This window comes from Grus americana, chromosome 14 (assembly GCF_028858705.1).
Source record: "Grus americana isolate bGruAme1 chromosome 14, bGruAme1.mat, whole genome shotgun sequence".
NCBI classification, from domain to species: Eukaryota; Metazoa; Chordata; class Aves; order Gruiformes; family Gruidae; genus Grus; species Grus americana.
Window position 1 is genome coordinate 21,774,108 of NC_072865.1, and position 18,036 is coordinate 21,792,143.

An 18,036-nucleotide genomic window follows, 5' to 3' on the forward strand; every position below is an offset into this window, starting at 1 on the left:
TCCGACGATGTTCCTGCGCGTGTCCGGCCCCACCCTTATCCTCTGGCGGCTTAAAGGCGTCGCCCCTTGTCCCGCCGTGCCCCCGGCCCGGGCGGTAATAAACGACGCGGTCTGACCTCGGGCCCGCGGGGGCGCCGGGCCCGGCCGGCAATGCTGACAGAGGCCACGTGGCCGCGCCAGTGTCGTCACGGCGGGCGGAGCGGCAACGGGAGCAGAGTGACGGCGCGCTCAGCCTATGGCGGCCCGTTCTTGGGACGGGAGGGAGGGAAGGGAGGAGGCGGGCCGTTCGTCTCGATAGGCAGCGCCCGGCTCCAATCGCCGCTCGGGACACGCGGGCGTGTGACGGTCTCTCGCGCTGACGGAGACCTTCAGAGGTTCGAAGGGGGAGGGCAGCGTACGGCAGGAGCCAATCGGGCGGCGCCAGACTTCGTGCGTTGTGAGCGATGTGCCTTGCGACCAATCGAAATCCGTGACTCCCGGATTCGCTTTGACCGACAGCCCGCTCGCCCCATCGGCGCCCGCAGCTCTGGCAAGGTACATGACTGATGTTCCAAACGACCAATCAGCTCCTGGGAAGTTCAGGAAGCGAGGCCGGGGGAACGGGGCGGGGCGGCGGGTTCTAACCGCCTCGGCGTGCGCTCTCAGGGCAGCATGCTGGGAGCGCGTGACGCGGCGCGGAGTGGCGGGCGCGGTGCCCAATAGCGCGCCGTCGTTGGCCGAGCGCGCCCAATCGGCGCGGGCGGAGCGGCGGGTGGGCGGCGCGGCGCCCGCGGCCGGGTAGGGTGTGAGAAGTTAGTGGCGCTGCTGCGGTGCCGTGAGGGGACGGAGACGGCTGGGCTCTGCGAGCGGCGGCGGTTCCGGATCAGTGCGATGCTCACGGACGGCACCGCCGCCCCCGTCGGCGACGAGGAGATCGACTCGGTCGCTCCCCGCGCGCCGCCCGCCGCCGAGCCGCCCGCCGCGGCCGGGCCCTCCCCGCTGGGCTTGCGGGCCGTGCGCCTCTTCGGGGAGGCCGGGCCCGGCGGGCCGGGAGGCCCCGGCGCGCCCGCGGCCGGCGAGGCCGCCCTCGACTTCAAGCTGGCGGCCGCCGTGCTGCGGAGCGGGGGCGGCGGCGGCTCCGGCAGCGACGAGGACGAGGTGTCCGAGGTGAGCGATCCCGCCGGAGGGCCCGGCCCTCCCCTCCCCTCCGTCGCTTCCTGACAGGCCCGACCGGCGGCCGGGGCCGGCGCCCGCCCTCCCTCTCGCCGCGCCGGGCCCGCCGCTGCCAGCCGGGCGCTCGGCGCCGCCCCGACCGGGTGCGGGGGTCGCGGGCCGCATCTCCCCTCCCCCCCCCTTCTCCCCTTCTCGGTCTGGGCCTCCCCGCCGCCATGGGCGTGAGCGGCCGCACCGGAGCCGCGGGGGCGGGGTCCCGTTGGCTCCGCACGGGCAGGGCGGCCCAGGGCCTTCTGCTGAGGCGGGGGAGGAGGGAGGGAGGGGGTCTCGGCACCGCCGCGCCTCCCCGCGGGCCCCGGGGAAAGGGGGCCGGGCGCCCCGCCTGCTCTCTCCTGGGGCGGCCGGGCCCTCTGCTCGCTGCTGCCTCTGTCCGTGTTGAGGTGGGGGAAGGATGTCTCCCGTGCTGCTGCCTCCTGACCTCTAGGAGTGGTTTCCACTTCGAACCAGGTTTGGGGGAGGAGGTGAGATCCTCCACCCAGCGGAGAACAAAGTAAAGCCTCCGACCCCCGGTATTGCTACCCTAGACTCGGGAGCAGGGATATGGGATTCCCAGACTCTGCTAAATTCATGATATGTGTGTATATATATGTACCTGCAGTTTTATGCAATAGAAATATTTCTTACCCAACGAAATGGAAGAGGGTAATGGAGATGTCTTCCTTTGATCTTCTGAGCCTGCAGAGAGTTTTAAGGGAAGGGTGTGGAGGAGGGTCTGCAGCCTTATCCCAACCCAACCGGAGCATTGTTGGACCTTCACACTTGCATCTAATACTGCTTTATGTAGCCTAGGGAGAGGACATAAATGAAGACTTTTATTTGTCACTACTGCTCACTCATTGTACACCAAAGGGTGAATCTTATTTCCTTAGTTGCCTCTTTTAGAAAGAAGACTTGAGATCACAGCCACCATTGTAGCCCTTATGTAGTCTTAGTGGAAAGCAGGAGAAAGTGGCTAGCACTTGCAAGCTAGTTGTGGTTCCAGTGTTCTGTACTTCTGTGTGCTTCTGCAGAAAGAAGAAGATAGTAGCCAAGGTGATACATACCATTTTTTCTTCAGGGGCCAGGAGCGGGTACTTCGGTATGTGTCTACATTTCTTCTGAAGAAATGGAAGGAAAGGGGCTTGCATTCATCCTCCTGTGTCTAAATATTTGTCTTCCATTGATGATCTTCTTTTGTCCAGCCTTCCTGACAGGTCTTATCTGAATAAAAGAGTGATTAAACTGATGCAGACCCACATTTGCACTTTGCTCATGACCACCTAACCTAAGTTAAAAATTGTGTTAACAGCTGGATGTGTAGCTAAACTAGAAATCTAATGATCAGGCAGATGAGCACTTGCGTGTGAATGTTCCTTGCATGATTGGTATCCTGAACATATGATGATATGGGATTACCTGTTCAAGTACATACCTGTTTTGGGGAACTGGAAGGCCTACTGTAGCTGGAATAGGACACAAGTAGTTTATGAGTTTCTGCTCTCTAGGATGTCTTTTATGTCACATTTTAATGTATCTTTGAAGATACAAAGCAGTAGTTACAGAACCCCGAAAATGTTGGGAAATGGGCTGTATCAGAGTGTTTGTGGCTCTTTACAAGATGAGCAGAGTTCTGCTTTGAAAGCTTTTGAACCCGCCCCATTATTTAAAGGATGTGAAGATTGAACAGCTAAAGTTTTACTAGGCACTCTGTTGGTCTTTTGACTAATAGCAAGTATTAAGAAAGACAACCTATTATAAATAATGTGTCTGGGAGGTTGGCATTGAGGTAAAAAAAAAAGGTTCATGAACAGCTAAAATAAAAATCACTTATTTGAAAAACCTGGGAAAAGCTTTCTTATTTAAAATATATAACAAAAAAAGTTGGATTTAAAACACTTGGAGATTTCCAGAACACACGTAGAGGAGTTGGGCTAATCTTGAAGCTGAAATTGCCCGGGGAGTTCTTCTGTCTTGTGTTTCTGGTTGCGGAAAGTAACCTGGGGAAGAAGCGTGGATGGGAAGAATGTGCTTCACATCATTGCTAGACTACGGGGTATGACTGGGAGGACCAAGAATGAATTTTTTTCAATTTTTTTTTTCTTCTGCATGTATGAGAACTAAAGATGCACCTGTTGTCAGTGCTATTTTTTGGGTGTTTTTTTTTTTTTTTTTTTTTAACAAAGAAAAGGCAATTAAACTCCTGGGATGGAACATTGCAATTCTTGAACAGCACTGCTTTGAAAACCCAGTGACTGTTTAGACTGTGGTCTTGTGCCATGAGTCACTGATTTGGGTGTATGCCTTCAGCAGTAAGTGGAATTAGTGAGAACTAGAAGGGAGAATTAAAATAAATAAAGTAAACGTTTGCCATGCTGCCTTGATCTGTGCTCTTTTTTCTACTTTCGAAGTCATAAAAATAATGGTACAATATTCTGTAGGCTCTGCTGTGCGTCTGTAGTGGTATTCAGGTTTTGTATCCTTGTATTAGTGTGAGTTTAATACACTAAAATAATTGGATTAGTCAAAATGGCAAATTAGGTAGAAAAGAAAATCATCAGGGAAGTGCAGGGTGAAGAGTGTAATGAAGTATTTATCTGGAGAATGAAGAGAGCAATGTATTTTAGCTTAAGTTTTTTTAAAATTGCATTTCTTACATCAGATTGTCAAGTACTTTACAGTAGGAGTACTGTCCCCATTTTATAGGTGAAGACAGTGAAGAGAGTGTACCGCATTTATCCTGCTTTGCAGAACTGGGAGAAAAATCAAAGCTTTCTGATTTCCTAGCTCAGTGCCCGCTTATGGTAGTCACCAGTCTGCTGGTTGGGAAACCAGAGACTGAAGTGGATCCTGTATAAATGAGTTATATCAGGTCTGCATGGTGAAATTTAAATGCAGCTGTACAGACTATTTTCTAGAATTACCAGTTAAAATTATCACATGCAAATAGAAACAATTGCAAGCTGAAGCACGCCTTTGGGCATGGAAGGACAAGGCTGGGAGGCTTTGTGCTATTTCTGTGTAAAACAGAGGGGAAGCCATGGTTCTCCTGAGTGGTTGGAGAAACTTTCACCACTGGTTGCAGTCTGAGAGGTGAGGTGGTTTTGACATCGATGTTAAATAGCTGCTTGGTTGCCTTCTAAGCTTGATCAGGGTTTGAACATAGCCTGCAACATGTTTAGAGTGAGATTTTGGTGTAATTTTAAGTATATTACTGCCACTCCTTGTGAATTTTGCTGGCACTTAAAGCGATGCCAAAGGCATGAGTATTAAACAGCCTCCTCCATACTAGTTGTGAAGTCTGTAGGTCAAGGTGAAGGTGTGCTGGCAGGGCAGTGATTAATAGTGCGTGTATGTGCGGTCCATAGGGTCCTTGCTGGTTGAGGGCTTCTGGCCACAGAGCACACAGGTTCTTAACAAAAACTGTTGTGGCAGAAAACTGGGCTGTAGAAGTAGAGAGCTGAAGCAATGTGGCAGTGTTAGTGCTCACAGGATTGTGTGGTTTGCTGATCTGTTGTAAATCAAGTAGGAGAAGCCAGCTGTGCTGACAAAAGTACCAGAGGATCTTGGAGCTCAGTTCAGTAAAGTGGCTTTTGGCTGTGAGTATATAATGTAGCAAGTCTCTTGTGTTCTATAATTCAAGGGTTTGGAGGCCTTCAATGGCAACTGGAGCTCACCCGCTCCTTGGCTATGGAGTCAACACAGTTCTCAGCTTCCTGCTCCAGAACAGGCTGCCTGCCTTCACCAGCTTGCCTTACTTAAGCCTGTACCTATTGCATAAGCCTCTGGGGATATTTACATAAAGCATAATTAAAAATCAGACATAACCTACCTCCTGCAATGAGTAGAATTCATAGTCGAATGGCATGCACTCCAGATCAGTTCAGTACTTGGTGATTTTGTCTGGGGCTTGATCTTTTTTCTTCACCCCCCCTTCTCCTTCCAAATCCAAAGTCTCTTAATTTTTAAACTGGGTGTTGAATTCAGAGTAAATACTTAGATAGTTTGTTTTAAATTGGCAATGTAGTCTATTAAAGTCATTGCTATGTTAGTGAACCGTCTTAACGTGGCACTGCTTCTCAAATGGTATGCACAATATATCTTTGACTTCTGAGGTTAATTTAATGCTTACAAATTTTACTTTTCTGCATTATATTTGAAATAATAGCAGCATTTTTTTGACCATAAGGAATAGAAATTCAAAATATTGATGTAAATTCAGGTAGATAATACTAGGTGTAAAAGCCTTTTCTCTTGAAAAATTTCAGTTTAGCACTTGATATTTTTCTTATTTTTACTAACTCTTTCAAAGTTGAGGAAGTAAGAGGTGGAACAAAATGGAAAATTTTCTTCAAGAATTATTCAGTGATTAGAAAACATTGAGAGATAATGGGTTCAGTTTCCAAAAGTATTCAGATGACGCTTAAGGATGCAGAGAGCTGGTTAGTAGTGTGTTCATTCATTCCCAGCCTGATTAGGCTTCTAATTCTTGGAAAAATAATGGTGGGTATCTCAGTAACTTTGACAGTCTGGCCTATGGTAGCCAGAAACAATCTGTCTAGTTATGGGTAATACTTACTATTCAATAATACTTTGAAATGAACTGATTTCTAAAGTTTCTTACAGAACTCTAGTTTCCCTTCAGTGCAGTTTGACCCAGTTGCATGCATGACCTAAAATAAATGTCAGCAACCGTTTTCTAATGATAGGTGTAGAAAGCAAAGATGTGAAATACCACTGTATAATTATATAAATGTGCGGTGCAACCCCTTGGTAAGGAGAGATTTACCAAATTTAGCAGAACATCTATATTTAGTTACAAATTTGCACATAGATTTCACCAGTCAACTAGTTACAGTCTGGGGGGGGGGAAGGGTTCATTTCAGCATTAATGCAAGGCAAAACTACAGCTGGTGAATCACGAGTTCTTGTGTTCTGATTTAAATTGGGGCTACCCAGCTGCTCCCCTGTGGGCTTGATATTTGGATGCTCTCATCTCTCCTTTCCTAGTCTGAGGATCTTGAAATAAAGCTGTAAGGATGGCTGGATGGTGCTGTTGTAACATTGTCCTGTGCTTAGAGCTTGAACTGTCCCTGTGGCACTTAAAAGAAGGGTAGGTGTGCAAGGAAGGGGAATATAAAGGCACTCTGTTTTCTGTGCACGCATGTGGCCTGGCCTTTAAAACTGGGAGCAGCAACATTACTGAATTGGCATGCTTATTGAAGGAGTTTAAAACTGGGGTTTAGACCCTGCAGGTGAGGAGGCTGCATGGCTTTGATCTTAGTAGTTAATTTTGAGTTCTTATATATGAAAGTTCCTTAGAAGTCTTAAGCTGTTGTTGGGGAGTAAAAGTGACTCTTAGATTTAAAACAGAGGCAAGTCTGACTTATATGGAAAAAGGAATCTTTCTTAGATTTGTTTCCCACTTAAAACTTCATGAAGCAAGAAAAATAACTTCTACATCTCTTTTGATGACTATTTGCAGAACTCAGTGTTTAAGTCAAGCTGTGAAGCTTCAGTCTTCAGTAGGGTGCTTTCATTTTCCTTCTGTGGATATTTTCTTTCCTAATAGCAGCCCATGTACCATGCAAATACCGTCTAAAGTCCTCATGTAAAGCTTATCTCCCTAATGGGAATGTTCATGTGAGGAATGGGATGCTGTAAGCAAAACTTCAGAAATCAGTGATTTGTTCAAGTACTTTTGTAAATTTAGGAAGTTTTTGAAAAGTACCTGGCCTCAGGGGTATTTTAAATAGAAACTTTCTCATTGATATCTCATATGACCTTGGTCTTCTATGATAAACTGAAGGTTAGTTTAACTTTTAAGTGATTTAAATACTGGGTTTTTTATAGCAACCTTGTTACTGCAGTCTATGTAATAAAACCATGCTGCCTCTGAATAAGAGGAAAAAAATGGGTACAGGTGAATTAATATTTGGATTTAAGGGTTCATTTAGTTAGGATGATATGCTTGTCTGAGCTCTAACCTTTTGGTATACCTTATTAATAGATAGTTTCTGTCTGTGTGGTTTTTGGTGTGGTTTTTTTTTGCCCTGACAACTAGCTCTCCCTTTTTGTTGTGAAAGTGCAGCAGTTTCATTTTGCATATTTTTGGAGGAATGCTGAGGAAGTGAAATTTATGGAAATGCATCCTATCAGAAGATAATGTCTTCCTTTTACTCTTGCAATTCATCACTTAATGTTTTCTTAGGTAACATTGATTTTTTGGAAAGTTTTATAAAATACTAGACAATTTTCTCAAATTTGGGAGTATTGTGTATCTTCTGTTCAAACGCATATAGAAAACACTTACTACCATAAAATATAAATAAAAGAATTGGTTCTGTGCTGGATCTTGTTACTACTTAATTGCTTTTCTTGGGATGAGACCACTTACTAATTTTTGCCTTTTGCTTTTAAGAGGGAGTCGTGCAGATTTTTTTCAAACTTCTTTTCATTATTAGCTCTTCCAAAGCATCTCAGAATCTGAAGGGAAAGTGCCCTAGACTTGGAGGGCTTACTCATAGTTGAGTTACTGTGTTGTGTTTGTCAGAATGCTGGTGCTAAGCGAGAAGGAACGTGTGTGGCTGGCCTGTCTGACCAGGGGAGGTTTTGAAACTTACCTAACTGTATACCCATCCTGCAGGAAAAATTATTCCCTATTTTTAAAGTGGACAAAAAAAAAGAAAAAAAAAAGGATGTTTTACTGGTTGATGAACTGTGGGCCAACTGAAAAGCACCTCTCTGGTTGTTTTAACATTTCATGGGCGTTAAGTTTCAGCTAGGTCTGTAAGTTATTCTCATTTGCCTTCAGTAAAACACAGAGATTATTAATTAACTAAGATTTTCTTCTAGGAAAATCCCTAACCCTGTTGAACTCTTCCCTTTCCAAAATCATGAATAAAACTAATGGTGTCACGTGGTGGGTAGGTAGTAAATCAGTTGTATTTCAAACCAAGGGAAAAGAGGAGATCAGCTTTCAGGGCTGAATGGTCTACTTCCAAACCACGTCCCTTGATCATGGTGGCTTCAGATCATTGCCTGTTTGGAGGATGTGTTGACTCACAGCATGACAAGGTAGCCAGGGGACAAGGGAGTTTGAAGTGGATGCTTAATATTTAGGATTTGTTAGGGTAAAATCAATACCTTACATAAATGTACATCTTTTCATTGTTTTTTCTAAAATAGTTATATTTTAAAGCCCTTTTACAACTACATCTTGAGTTTTTGGTGGATGATATTTTAGATGGCTATTTAAAAGAAACTCTCAGAATGAATAATAGAGATCCCTAACTGATGGATCAGTAGTTACATTATGGTTTCTGCTGGTTTTGCAGTAGTAGAGCATGCACAAACCTGTTTATACAGCCTTGAAAAAATAGCTACCACTAGCCTCAGCTCTGAGAATAGCAGAAAGCCCAGTATGATTTTCCCTTTGGTATAAGCCTCTAGATAACTTAATTAGTCACTTTAAATGTTAAGACTCCTCTCTGCCTGAAACATATAGGTTGGCCTGAGAACAGATTATTGAATTATGAGATTGGGCTACATTCATTGGATCCACCTGTATGATTTTTTTGAGCACTGTTGTCTCTTTGGATTGATAGGAGATCTTAAAAGGTTATTCCCCAGAAGGTGGCTTAGAAAACTTGCCACCTTGGATGGGTGTGAGCTTTTACATCAGCAGACAAATGCATTTGTTCATCTTCTGTTTTGAAGTTTCCTTCACTTTATTTTAATGCCTGGGATTTAATATCTGAGCAAGGATCCCACCCTCAAAGCCCTGGCTAAATTGATGCAGCAAACTTGTTTTGTATTCTAATAAATCAGAATATTGAGTTATACCTTCGAGGTGAGGAAAGAAGAGGGGCTATTTCTACAGGATTATTAGATAAAATGGAGGGGGGGGGGCGGGCAAGAGGGAATCTTAAAGCACATGGAGAAGATGGAGTACTGAAAACATGATTTAGAGTGGACTGAGATAGAATATGTGAAAATGAGTGCTGCTTAGTGTAAGTGATGTTTGTTTTAGTAAGATTTACTGGTCTCCATTCAATGGTTTTCTTCAGTACGAAGACTGTAGATGGCAAGAACAGGCACTTGATTTACTGGGATTCATGTGAATTTTGAATAAACTTCAGATGTCAGTTCCAGTTCTGTAAATGGCAGCTCCTTGCTGCAAAAGATTCTCTTGTACATCAGGAAAACTCAGTCATAATTATTTTAGTTTATCAGATGTTGAATATGTGATGGCTGCAGGTTGGTTTTTAACAGTTGGGGGGTCTTTTTCAGTAGTGACTGAAGTGTGTAATGCTTTCTTTTCTGCTATACAGAGAGACTTTTTAATATTGCCAGCCTCTTGTACCAAGAGGACTCAACCTGTGTGTTCTGTGGCTTAGTTTTTTGAGGGTTAACTGTGAGTGCAGTTATATCTTGGGCTTATTGTTGTGGAACAGTGTTTTAATAAAAATGAATTGGAAATTTCTTGTTTGTGGAAGAACCATAAATCAGACAGGTCTCTCCAGAGGCATGTGATATTGTGTAGTTTCTAGTATTCAAAACTACTTAAATTGGCATAAGGATATCTAGTGTCAGTTGATTGCTTACGAGAGAAATTAGGTAAGTGGTTAAACTTACGTGAACCATTTGACAGGCACTTGCTCATGAATGTCTGCTTATGCATTTAGTATTAGTGCAAGAAAATTGAAAACCTAGGGTCAACAATCTGTGGCATGAAAGAGTAGTCCCATAAAACATTAATTCTGATTTATCATTTTATCTGCATGTTTCAAATACTAGCAAGAATTTTGGGAATTGACTAATGACTTGGAGTGCCTGGCTTGAGATCTTTTGCTGGGGCTGGACTGAACAGAGGAGCTGCCATACAAATGTAAGGGCTTTCTTATTGCTGGTTGTCTTGCCCATGGTTCTAGTGAGCTTAAGTTAATGCTGAGATCAGTTTGTGTGCTAACATGTCAAGAACATATGGCACAGTTTTATACACGAATGTCAGACTTGTGGACCACATCGTTTGGAGAGGCACTTTTCTCTAGTGACAAAGCATAAAGTTTTATTCATCTTTATTTACATTGTATCTATACCAGCCTTTGCAAAATGACCCGGTTTTCTGAAATGAATTTAGCACAGCCTGGATCCTATAGCTGCTTGTTTTGTTATTTGATAATTACTTAATATATATTGGAATAAAGACTGTCCTTTAGATAATCCTGCCTCAAGTTAGTCAACTTCCTATTGCAATTGGAGCTAAATAGATTTGCACCCCTCCTCTCCCCTGCCCTCCCAATCTAATTTACTGCCTACAGAACTGTTGTTGTAGACTGCTAAGCTAAGGCAGTGTGCCAGTACTAACAGCTCCGCTTAAATGTGGAGGGCAGTTGGGTTTGTAGCCTCACAGGGAGCTGAGCTGCTAATGGCTTGCTGTTCCCAGAAGAATGATGTTCCAGCTTATCAGACCACTTTATAAGTCCATGAAATTCAGTAAAGTGGCAGAAAATTATTCTCCTCCCACCCCGAGTTTTCTCCCTTTTTGATCTGTTAAATCAACCCACAAAAGTGTCTCATAGCTGCCCAACTTGTCACAAGATGAGCAGTGACTGGAAATGATGCTTCAGATATTTTAGCCTTTCTCTATGGAGGCGACAATGTCCCCAAGTACCCCGTTACCCCCCTGGGTTGTTAGGATACTTTGTAATCACATGAACCATAGTGCCAGCACTGGAAGATGATCTCTTGGTGATTCACAGATCTTAGTGGCTTCTGTCTTGGGCTGACACTTTTTTTATATTGAAGAAACTGTCTTCAGAAGTTACGGTTCAAACCTAACAGAGTGGGTATGGTCTTATGTCATTAATTATGTCCGAATTGTTCTTTACATTGATTATATGTTGTTCCTAGGTACTGACTCTGAAATACTTATCTGAAATGTTTCTTTTCTTTCTCTAGTTTCGAAGTGCCAAGAAAGGGCAGTGTACTGAGGTCCCACTGAAAGGTTTTTTGAAAATACCCACGTGTGGTTTTTCCTCTTTCATTTTCAAGAGATGGCGTAATAGTAATGCCAGGAAGATAACTTAAGTAGGTGCAAAAATGTTTGACTGGCATGGCTAGGTTGGGGGGTGGCAGTGTTGAAAACTACATCTTAAGGTAAACCAAAGCCAGGCCTTTTGCTGGTGTGAAGTGTCTACACCAGGGGTGTAGTGATGCACTTGTCACAGGAAGCTACTGAGTGCCAGTCGGTGACAAAGTCCCCCACTTTACTTTCTCCTTGGAATAATTATTTGTAGTAGTTTTGAAGCTGCCATTCTTTAAATTCCACATATAAAGGGATTTGATGTCAAATGTGAAATACAAACTCATTTTCAGTCTTAACTTAGTGTTACGGTATTCGATGTCCTATCAGTATTCCCTAAAACTTTTAGAGCAGGGTTACAAATAGTAATCAGATATTGGCATTCAGTATAATAAAGGATGTATGACAACATAAACTGTCAGAGGTTGGGTTTATCAGACAAAACCACAATATCTTCCTAGTGTGATCCTAATACAGTGTTGCACATCTTGTGAATTATGGAATGAAAATAGTTTAAATATAGATGATCTATTTCAGCTTCATAGGCATGAACTTTCAGCCTGATTTACAGGCCTGTATTAGCCTTAAGGAAGCCAAGGTCCCTCTGCATATATTCAGATGTATTCAGACCTATGTCCAAATGGAATTATTATAGAAATAATTAGGAAGGGTTACCTAATACAAAAGAGAAAGTCAGGTAGTCATTTGTTTTCATAATAAATAGGAGTTTAGGAGTCCCAGTCAAGGGCTGCAGTCTTCATTATTTGTACGTGCTCCACACACGCAAAGAATATCGTTACACCAGAAAAGCTCAAGGTGTATCTGGAAAATGCAAGTTCAAGGAAATGATTTAATAGCAGCTTTCTCTTTCCTATTAACACTCTTTGTAAAGATAGTCTCCCAGAAGTACTAGTTTGGCTCAAATAGAAGGAGACGTTGGAACGTGCTGTCTCTACTGCTGCTTTTACCTGCAGGAGGAGGAGAGAATGGTGCTGGTATACAGCTACAACAGGAAGGTTTTCCATGGTCTGTAGCTTGTCAGTAACAGGCTATTTGTGAGCAAGTCCGGGCTATTCTGGGAGAAGTACTTTTTTTTTTTTTTCTCCAGTAGTTTGATATAGGAAAGATCAGTTTAGACTTCGTATTAGAAATGTGTTTCTAACCCTGTATGTCATTGCCCATCTTGCAAGAATTGCTAGTGTTAGTTGTGATGGTAGTGCTTGCCACATTGTCTTTACATACCCCGACCTGAAGTAAACTCAGTCATGGTATTAACATAAATACTGATGTAGTTGAGCCCAAATAGCTGTGAATGTAGCTGGTGTGGAGGGAGGAACCAGTGGTGTAACTGGATCTGCAGAGCTGTGAGCCTGCTGCAGTCCTTGGCAGAACTTCAGGAAAGGTCCATCATTCCTGTCAATGAGCGTGCAACACGATGATGTAGTGAAGTATGCTGATGTTCAGCACCCTGTCCTCAGGTCCCATGCAGCTAGCAGCTTTTTTTAGTTTTTGATTGGGAATTAGTAGTAGTTGCAATTGTTTTGGGAGTTAGAATAATGTCTTGAATCCATGTGTTCCTAATGAGCCTTACCAAGTAAGATGCTTATTAACTGCCCAAAGCAGCTCGCAAAATAATCCAAAAATAGCACAGTGACTGGTTACTCTATCGCTTTGCTGCAGATCTGATTAGGATAGAGCAGAGTGCCTAAATTTTGCCACATGAGCAGTGTATTAAGTCTTCTGGGAATGCTAACATGAAATCTGTTTTGGTTTTTTGTTTGGTTTGGTTTTTTAATGAAGTTTATTTTTTGTTTAAAAAATAAGATTTAATTGATGTATTTGGGGTAGTTTGATTTTTAATTTATTAAAAATTATTAATAATGTGATCATCACAGGGCATTTCCATTCACAAGAGAAGTCTGGTTGATTAGGTAATTTCTTACTCAGTTATTAGTGATAGATATCCAACTATTCATCCTCTCTTGCCTTGTGTGTGAGAAACTGCATTGATTTATAGAAATGTCAGATGTTCTGACTTGAAAAGCATTGAAACTTGTTCTGGGAGACTGGCAATGGTACAGCTATTTTAACATTTTGCATATGGATTTTCAGTATTTTCACACTCAAGTTATATTTGTATTGTGGGTATGTTACTAAGCTCTTACTAAAAATCAAAACAAAAACTAGAAATTGATGCTCAACATGTACGGATATAATGAAAGCAGCTGCCTTTTCTTGCTGCGATATAAAACTAAGATGAAAATACTGTATATGCAGCAAGATTTTTGTGTGAGACTTTAAATGTGAAAAGTCCCTGGAAGTGCAGTTGCAAACCTACAGAGGAGCTGAAAGGCGGTAAGAGTGGTGAAAAGAGCAGACCGCACCAGTACTACCCACCTTGTACCCTGTATCTGTAATTTACTTTAAGTAGTGTTTGCATAATCGATGTTAAAAAGACTTTTTTAGAGGTTACTGTAAGCAAAATGTACCTCCTGTTGAGGGGAGAGAGAGAAGTTCCTTGCAAGTTGATAGAGTATTTGTAAATGGTGAATTAACACTGATTCAGGTTCAAGAGGTGTGGTATTATTGCAAGTAATGTCCTGTAAATATATACAATTGATCTTGGGGTGGCAGCAGTCGGGGAGAAAATGGTCCATATCTTTACTGAAGTGTGAAAAAAAGAAATTGTAAAACTTTCAGTGGGACAGGGAGGTTTCTGGGATGTTGATGCAAGGCTGATGTGCTTTGCATCAGTTGTCAGGCTGTTCCTGAGGCAGAAAGTTAAGGCTTGCCAGAAGCCGCTTTGAACCTTTCTGCAGTATTTGTTGTTCATAAGTGCAGTTGCATTAGGTAGCATTTTTACCCCTTTGGTATGTATTTAAAAGGGAGGACTGATAGATTTAGTGGTGTAGTTGAAAAATGAAAAGTCCATTAGTGTGTAATAAAATTCCTTGTATGTAGTTCTCAGCCATATATAATGAATAGTCACTTATACACATAGTGGGATTTTCTGCTGGTCACCAGGTCATGCAAACATTGTTGCAATAGGAATAATATTTCTAGCATATTGATGAGGCAAAGTGCTTTGTGTAGTCTTGGGGGAGAAAATGAAAAACCCTGAAGCACTCCGTAGATAAGGGTGAATTTTTCCAGAAGTCAGTTTTGCATCAGAGGTTATGCCAGCAGAGAGTCCTCAAGCTGTCTAGATGGACATAAGCTGGAATTTGAGTTCTGCAGAGGGGAATCTTGCTGTAGGGACAAATTTTGCTGTGAGTTTTAAATAGTTGGTCTTTCTTTGTAGTAAAAAGTGTATCACTGGCTTAGGGCACTAATTTTCTGCTTGTATAATGTTGAACTCTTTCTCACACTGACGGTTCTCTTTTTTTAGGACCGTTGGCTGGACTAATCTAGAAATCTTGCTGCTTCGAGCCCTAAATCATAGTCTGCTGTCTTAGCTTTAATATTTGTGCCTTGGCACACAAGATATAATACCTGTAAGCTAGCCAATACCATGCATACCCACTAAGATGTGGAACTCATGTTCTGCGTTCCTAAAAGCCACTCTTTCTCCCTGATGCCGATTGTATTCATACGTTAGCACTGCATTTCACCGGGGACCCACGAGTTGGCTTGGACACCAGGGGATAATATTGCAGAAACTTTACATATCAAAAAGGGGAAGAAATTAACCCAAGTTGCTCTTGAATAGCAGTACTCTACATAGCTCTCCAGAGTCCTGTTAACATTTTTCACGCAATGGAATACTTAATGAATTTGCAGATGGCCTGATTTGTTTTTTTTTAAAGTATAAACTATCCCTTTCTTAAGGTGTTGTGGGGTGTTGTGTGATAGAGCTGAATATGATGATTGTTTACTGCTGGCATGAGAAAAATGGGGGACGTATTAGGGGAAAACAGGAAGGAAGATGAGACTGGGGCATGAAGTGGGAAAGGGCAACAAAGATTGTATAATGAGCATGTCTCATTTCTATGGTATTATTTAAGACACTGATAGTGTTGAACATCTAATTATGAAATAGTGTTTTTATCTTAAAATATTACTGAAAACAGAGGAAATTATGTTTGAACTTGGGACGGATTCTGAAATGCAATTTTGCTGTCATTAGAGTATGAGTCAGGTATCCTCCTTGTTTACTCTGGCAAGTTGTCATAAAACTACAGTGTGTTATGTTGAGCAATTCCATGAGCTTTGGAAGATCATGTGGGCCACTGGTGGGACAGCATTATTGCTGCTCAGTTGGAATACCTGCTTGCTTAATTATTCTATGTATCTGTTCTTGTCTAGAAAACATTAATGACTGGGGTAATACTAAGTGCCAGCTTGGAAACAGATGTTTTGCATTTGAATTTTAGTCAACTAGCATGTTTCTACTCAAACCAAACAAAATCCTTGTGCTACATTAGTTGAAATTACTTTTAAAATAGAACTGAAAGGCATCTTGGGAAACCATTCAATCCCTCCCTGGCTTTTGGATAGATTCACCTATACCAGAGTCATTACTGACAGGTTTTTTTTAATAACAAGGTACATTTCTGGTGACAAAGATGCTACAGCCTCTTGTGGCAGTCTGTTTTGGTGATTAACTGTCCAAACATGCATAACATTTTTTCAGTATTTAATCTGAGTTGCCCTTGCTATAGTTTAAGATTTTGTTAATTGTAATTTTTACAACAAACTTTTTTATGTAGAGGTGTTTCTTTTGTGGTTTTAAGTACCTTTTTAGTGAGTTGACCAGATGATTTTTACGGTTGTATCCTATAGTCTGTACAGTTAAGACATGATTATGATAGTACAATTTAATTACTTTGTGTTTTTTCTAATATTTTAGATTTAGTATAAAACTTCAAAAATGGTAAAATTCTTTTTGTAACTTGGCAAACAGGTTGAATCATTTATTTTGGACCAAGAAGATCTTGATAACCCAGTACTTAAAACCACATCGGAGTTATTCTTATCGAGTGCTGCAGAAGGTGCGGACTTGAGAACTGTGGATCCAGAAACACAAGCAAGACTAGAAGCCTTACTGGAGGCAGCAGGTACTTTCTTTGTATAGTTTTTTTTCTGAACCTAACTTGCACACAGATCTGACAACCTGTAAATTTTGACCCTAGTGAAATATTTACAAGTCTGGAAATTTACCATGATGATGGGGAGCAGGACATGGAAAACAAGCTTATAATTCTTACAGGTGTTGAGCGTTTCTTGGTCCACTCTTTCTGTACATACAAAGTTAGAAAAGTTAATTGGAATTAAATGGTATTTCATTGACCGCATGAGATTACATGTGTTACCAGAGGGATGATTAAAGGGAAGAGAATGGAAGGAAGTAGACCTGCTAAAATGACTTTTTTTTTCTGTGGCTTTGGTCAATATATAATTACTAATTCATGACTCCAGAAGTTTATAGGTGAAATACTTGTTTCTCTGTTTTGACTTTCACAAAAATATTTTTCCATTCTGTAGGTCTGAGATATGACTGTTGGAAAATACATATTTAATGTTCATGCTTTGGAACCAGACTAGATGAACATAGTGCCACTACATTTGTTACTTTTGTAGTGAAAGCTTGACTAATTTAATTCTTTCTAAGGTTTGTGACTTGGGTATTTGCAATGGATTTGAAAATTATTTGTCAGTTTCAAAATTCCAAAGATAAAAAGATGTAAAACCCCTGCTTTGAAACAAATCCTGTTTGATCACTATGGGTGCATACTTAGTCTAGTAGTAGTGTGCTGAAATTGGAGTTTCAGATTTTAGCTTTGAACTCAAGAGCTAGATAAAATAGTGTTTATTTGCAGGTGTTTAGATGTAAAGCTATATACAGTCTTAAAGGAGAACTTCATTCTGAGGAAGCAAAGGGGGCAAGGCTTTGGGCCCTCTTTGCATTTTTAATTTGAAAAAATCCAACTTACAATATAGCATAGCTTTTGTCAGCAGAAAGTTGCAGCAGCTTAATTAAAGGTGATCCTCTAAAATTATTCTAACCTGATGTAACTCTTGGGGACCAAACTTTGCAGGGAAGATAGACTGTTTCTGGGATACTCTGGACACTAAGAATTTGAATAATCTGATCCCTTTTTAAGTACTTATTAATGAAAATCAGTTTCTCTCATGTACCTGATGACTGATGTACCCTAAAACCTATTGCTAGCTTTATAAATTGTCAGTGGCTAGCATTACGAGGGCATTCAGTCTCTGAGGTATGTACTTAGATCTAGGGTTGCAGTGTTCAAAATTATTTCATGGTGTTTAACAGATTTAGAAGTACCATTGTTTCTTGTAATTCCTGTGAGAATGCTTTCTTTAGATTTCTGAGCGGTAGTTGGCCACTTGTCCCTAGGATTAGATGATTTGTTTTTAATCTGAGGTTGCCATGCTTTGATTTCCCCAAATGCTTGGAGTAAGAATGTAGAAAAGGAATCTGGAAAGAAGAGCAAATTAAAGAGTACTTTTGTTTGGGGGCTCCATCTCCCTCTCAAAATACTGGACAAAATTAATGCCATTTGATGATGTGCGAGATCAAAAGACTGAAAACACTCTTGAGAAAGTCCTTTAGTTAAGCAGTACTTTCTCCTTCCCACTGTGAATTTGAACACTAAAAGTATCATTAGGCTAACCTAAAGGAGACACTGAGAATCTAGTAGTTTATTAATAAAAGCCATAATTTTCAAGTGCTTGAAAAAGAAGCTAGTGTTTCTGCAAGACGGTCTGGTATCTTCATTGGATTTGTCTGGCTGGTT

General features: G+C 41.7%; 1 protein-coding gene across 16 annotated transcripts in view; it reads left to right on the forward strand.

Annotated features, from left to right (window-relative positions):
- The first annotated feature begins 769 nt into the window (after nucleotides 1-769).
- Nucleotides 770-18,036, forward strand: part of ANKHD1 (ankyrin repeat and KH domain containing 1) — a 116,429-nt gene continuing 99,162 nt past the window's right edge. For all 16 annotated transcript variants that reach the window (XM_054841289.1, XM_054841291.1, XM_054841290.1 and 13 more), the window contains exons 1-2: nucleotides 770-1,146; nucleotides 16,179-16,332. In XM_054841289.1, the coding sequence (XP_054697264.1) occupies nucleotides 871-1,146; nucleotides 16,179-16,332 (430 nt within the window). In that variant the 5' untranslated portion in view covers nucleotides 770-870. The remainder of the gene's footprint in view (nucleotides 1,147-16,178; nucleotides 16,333-18,036) is intronic.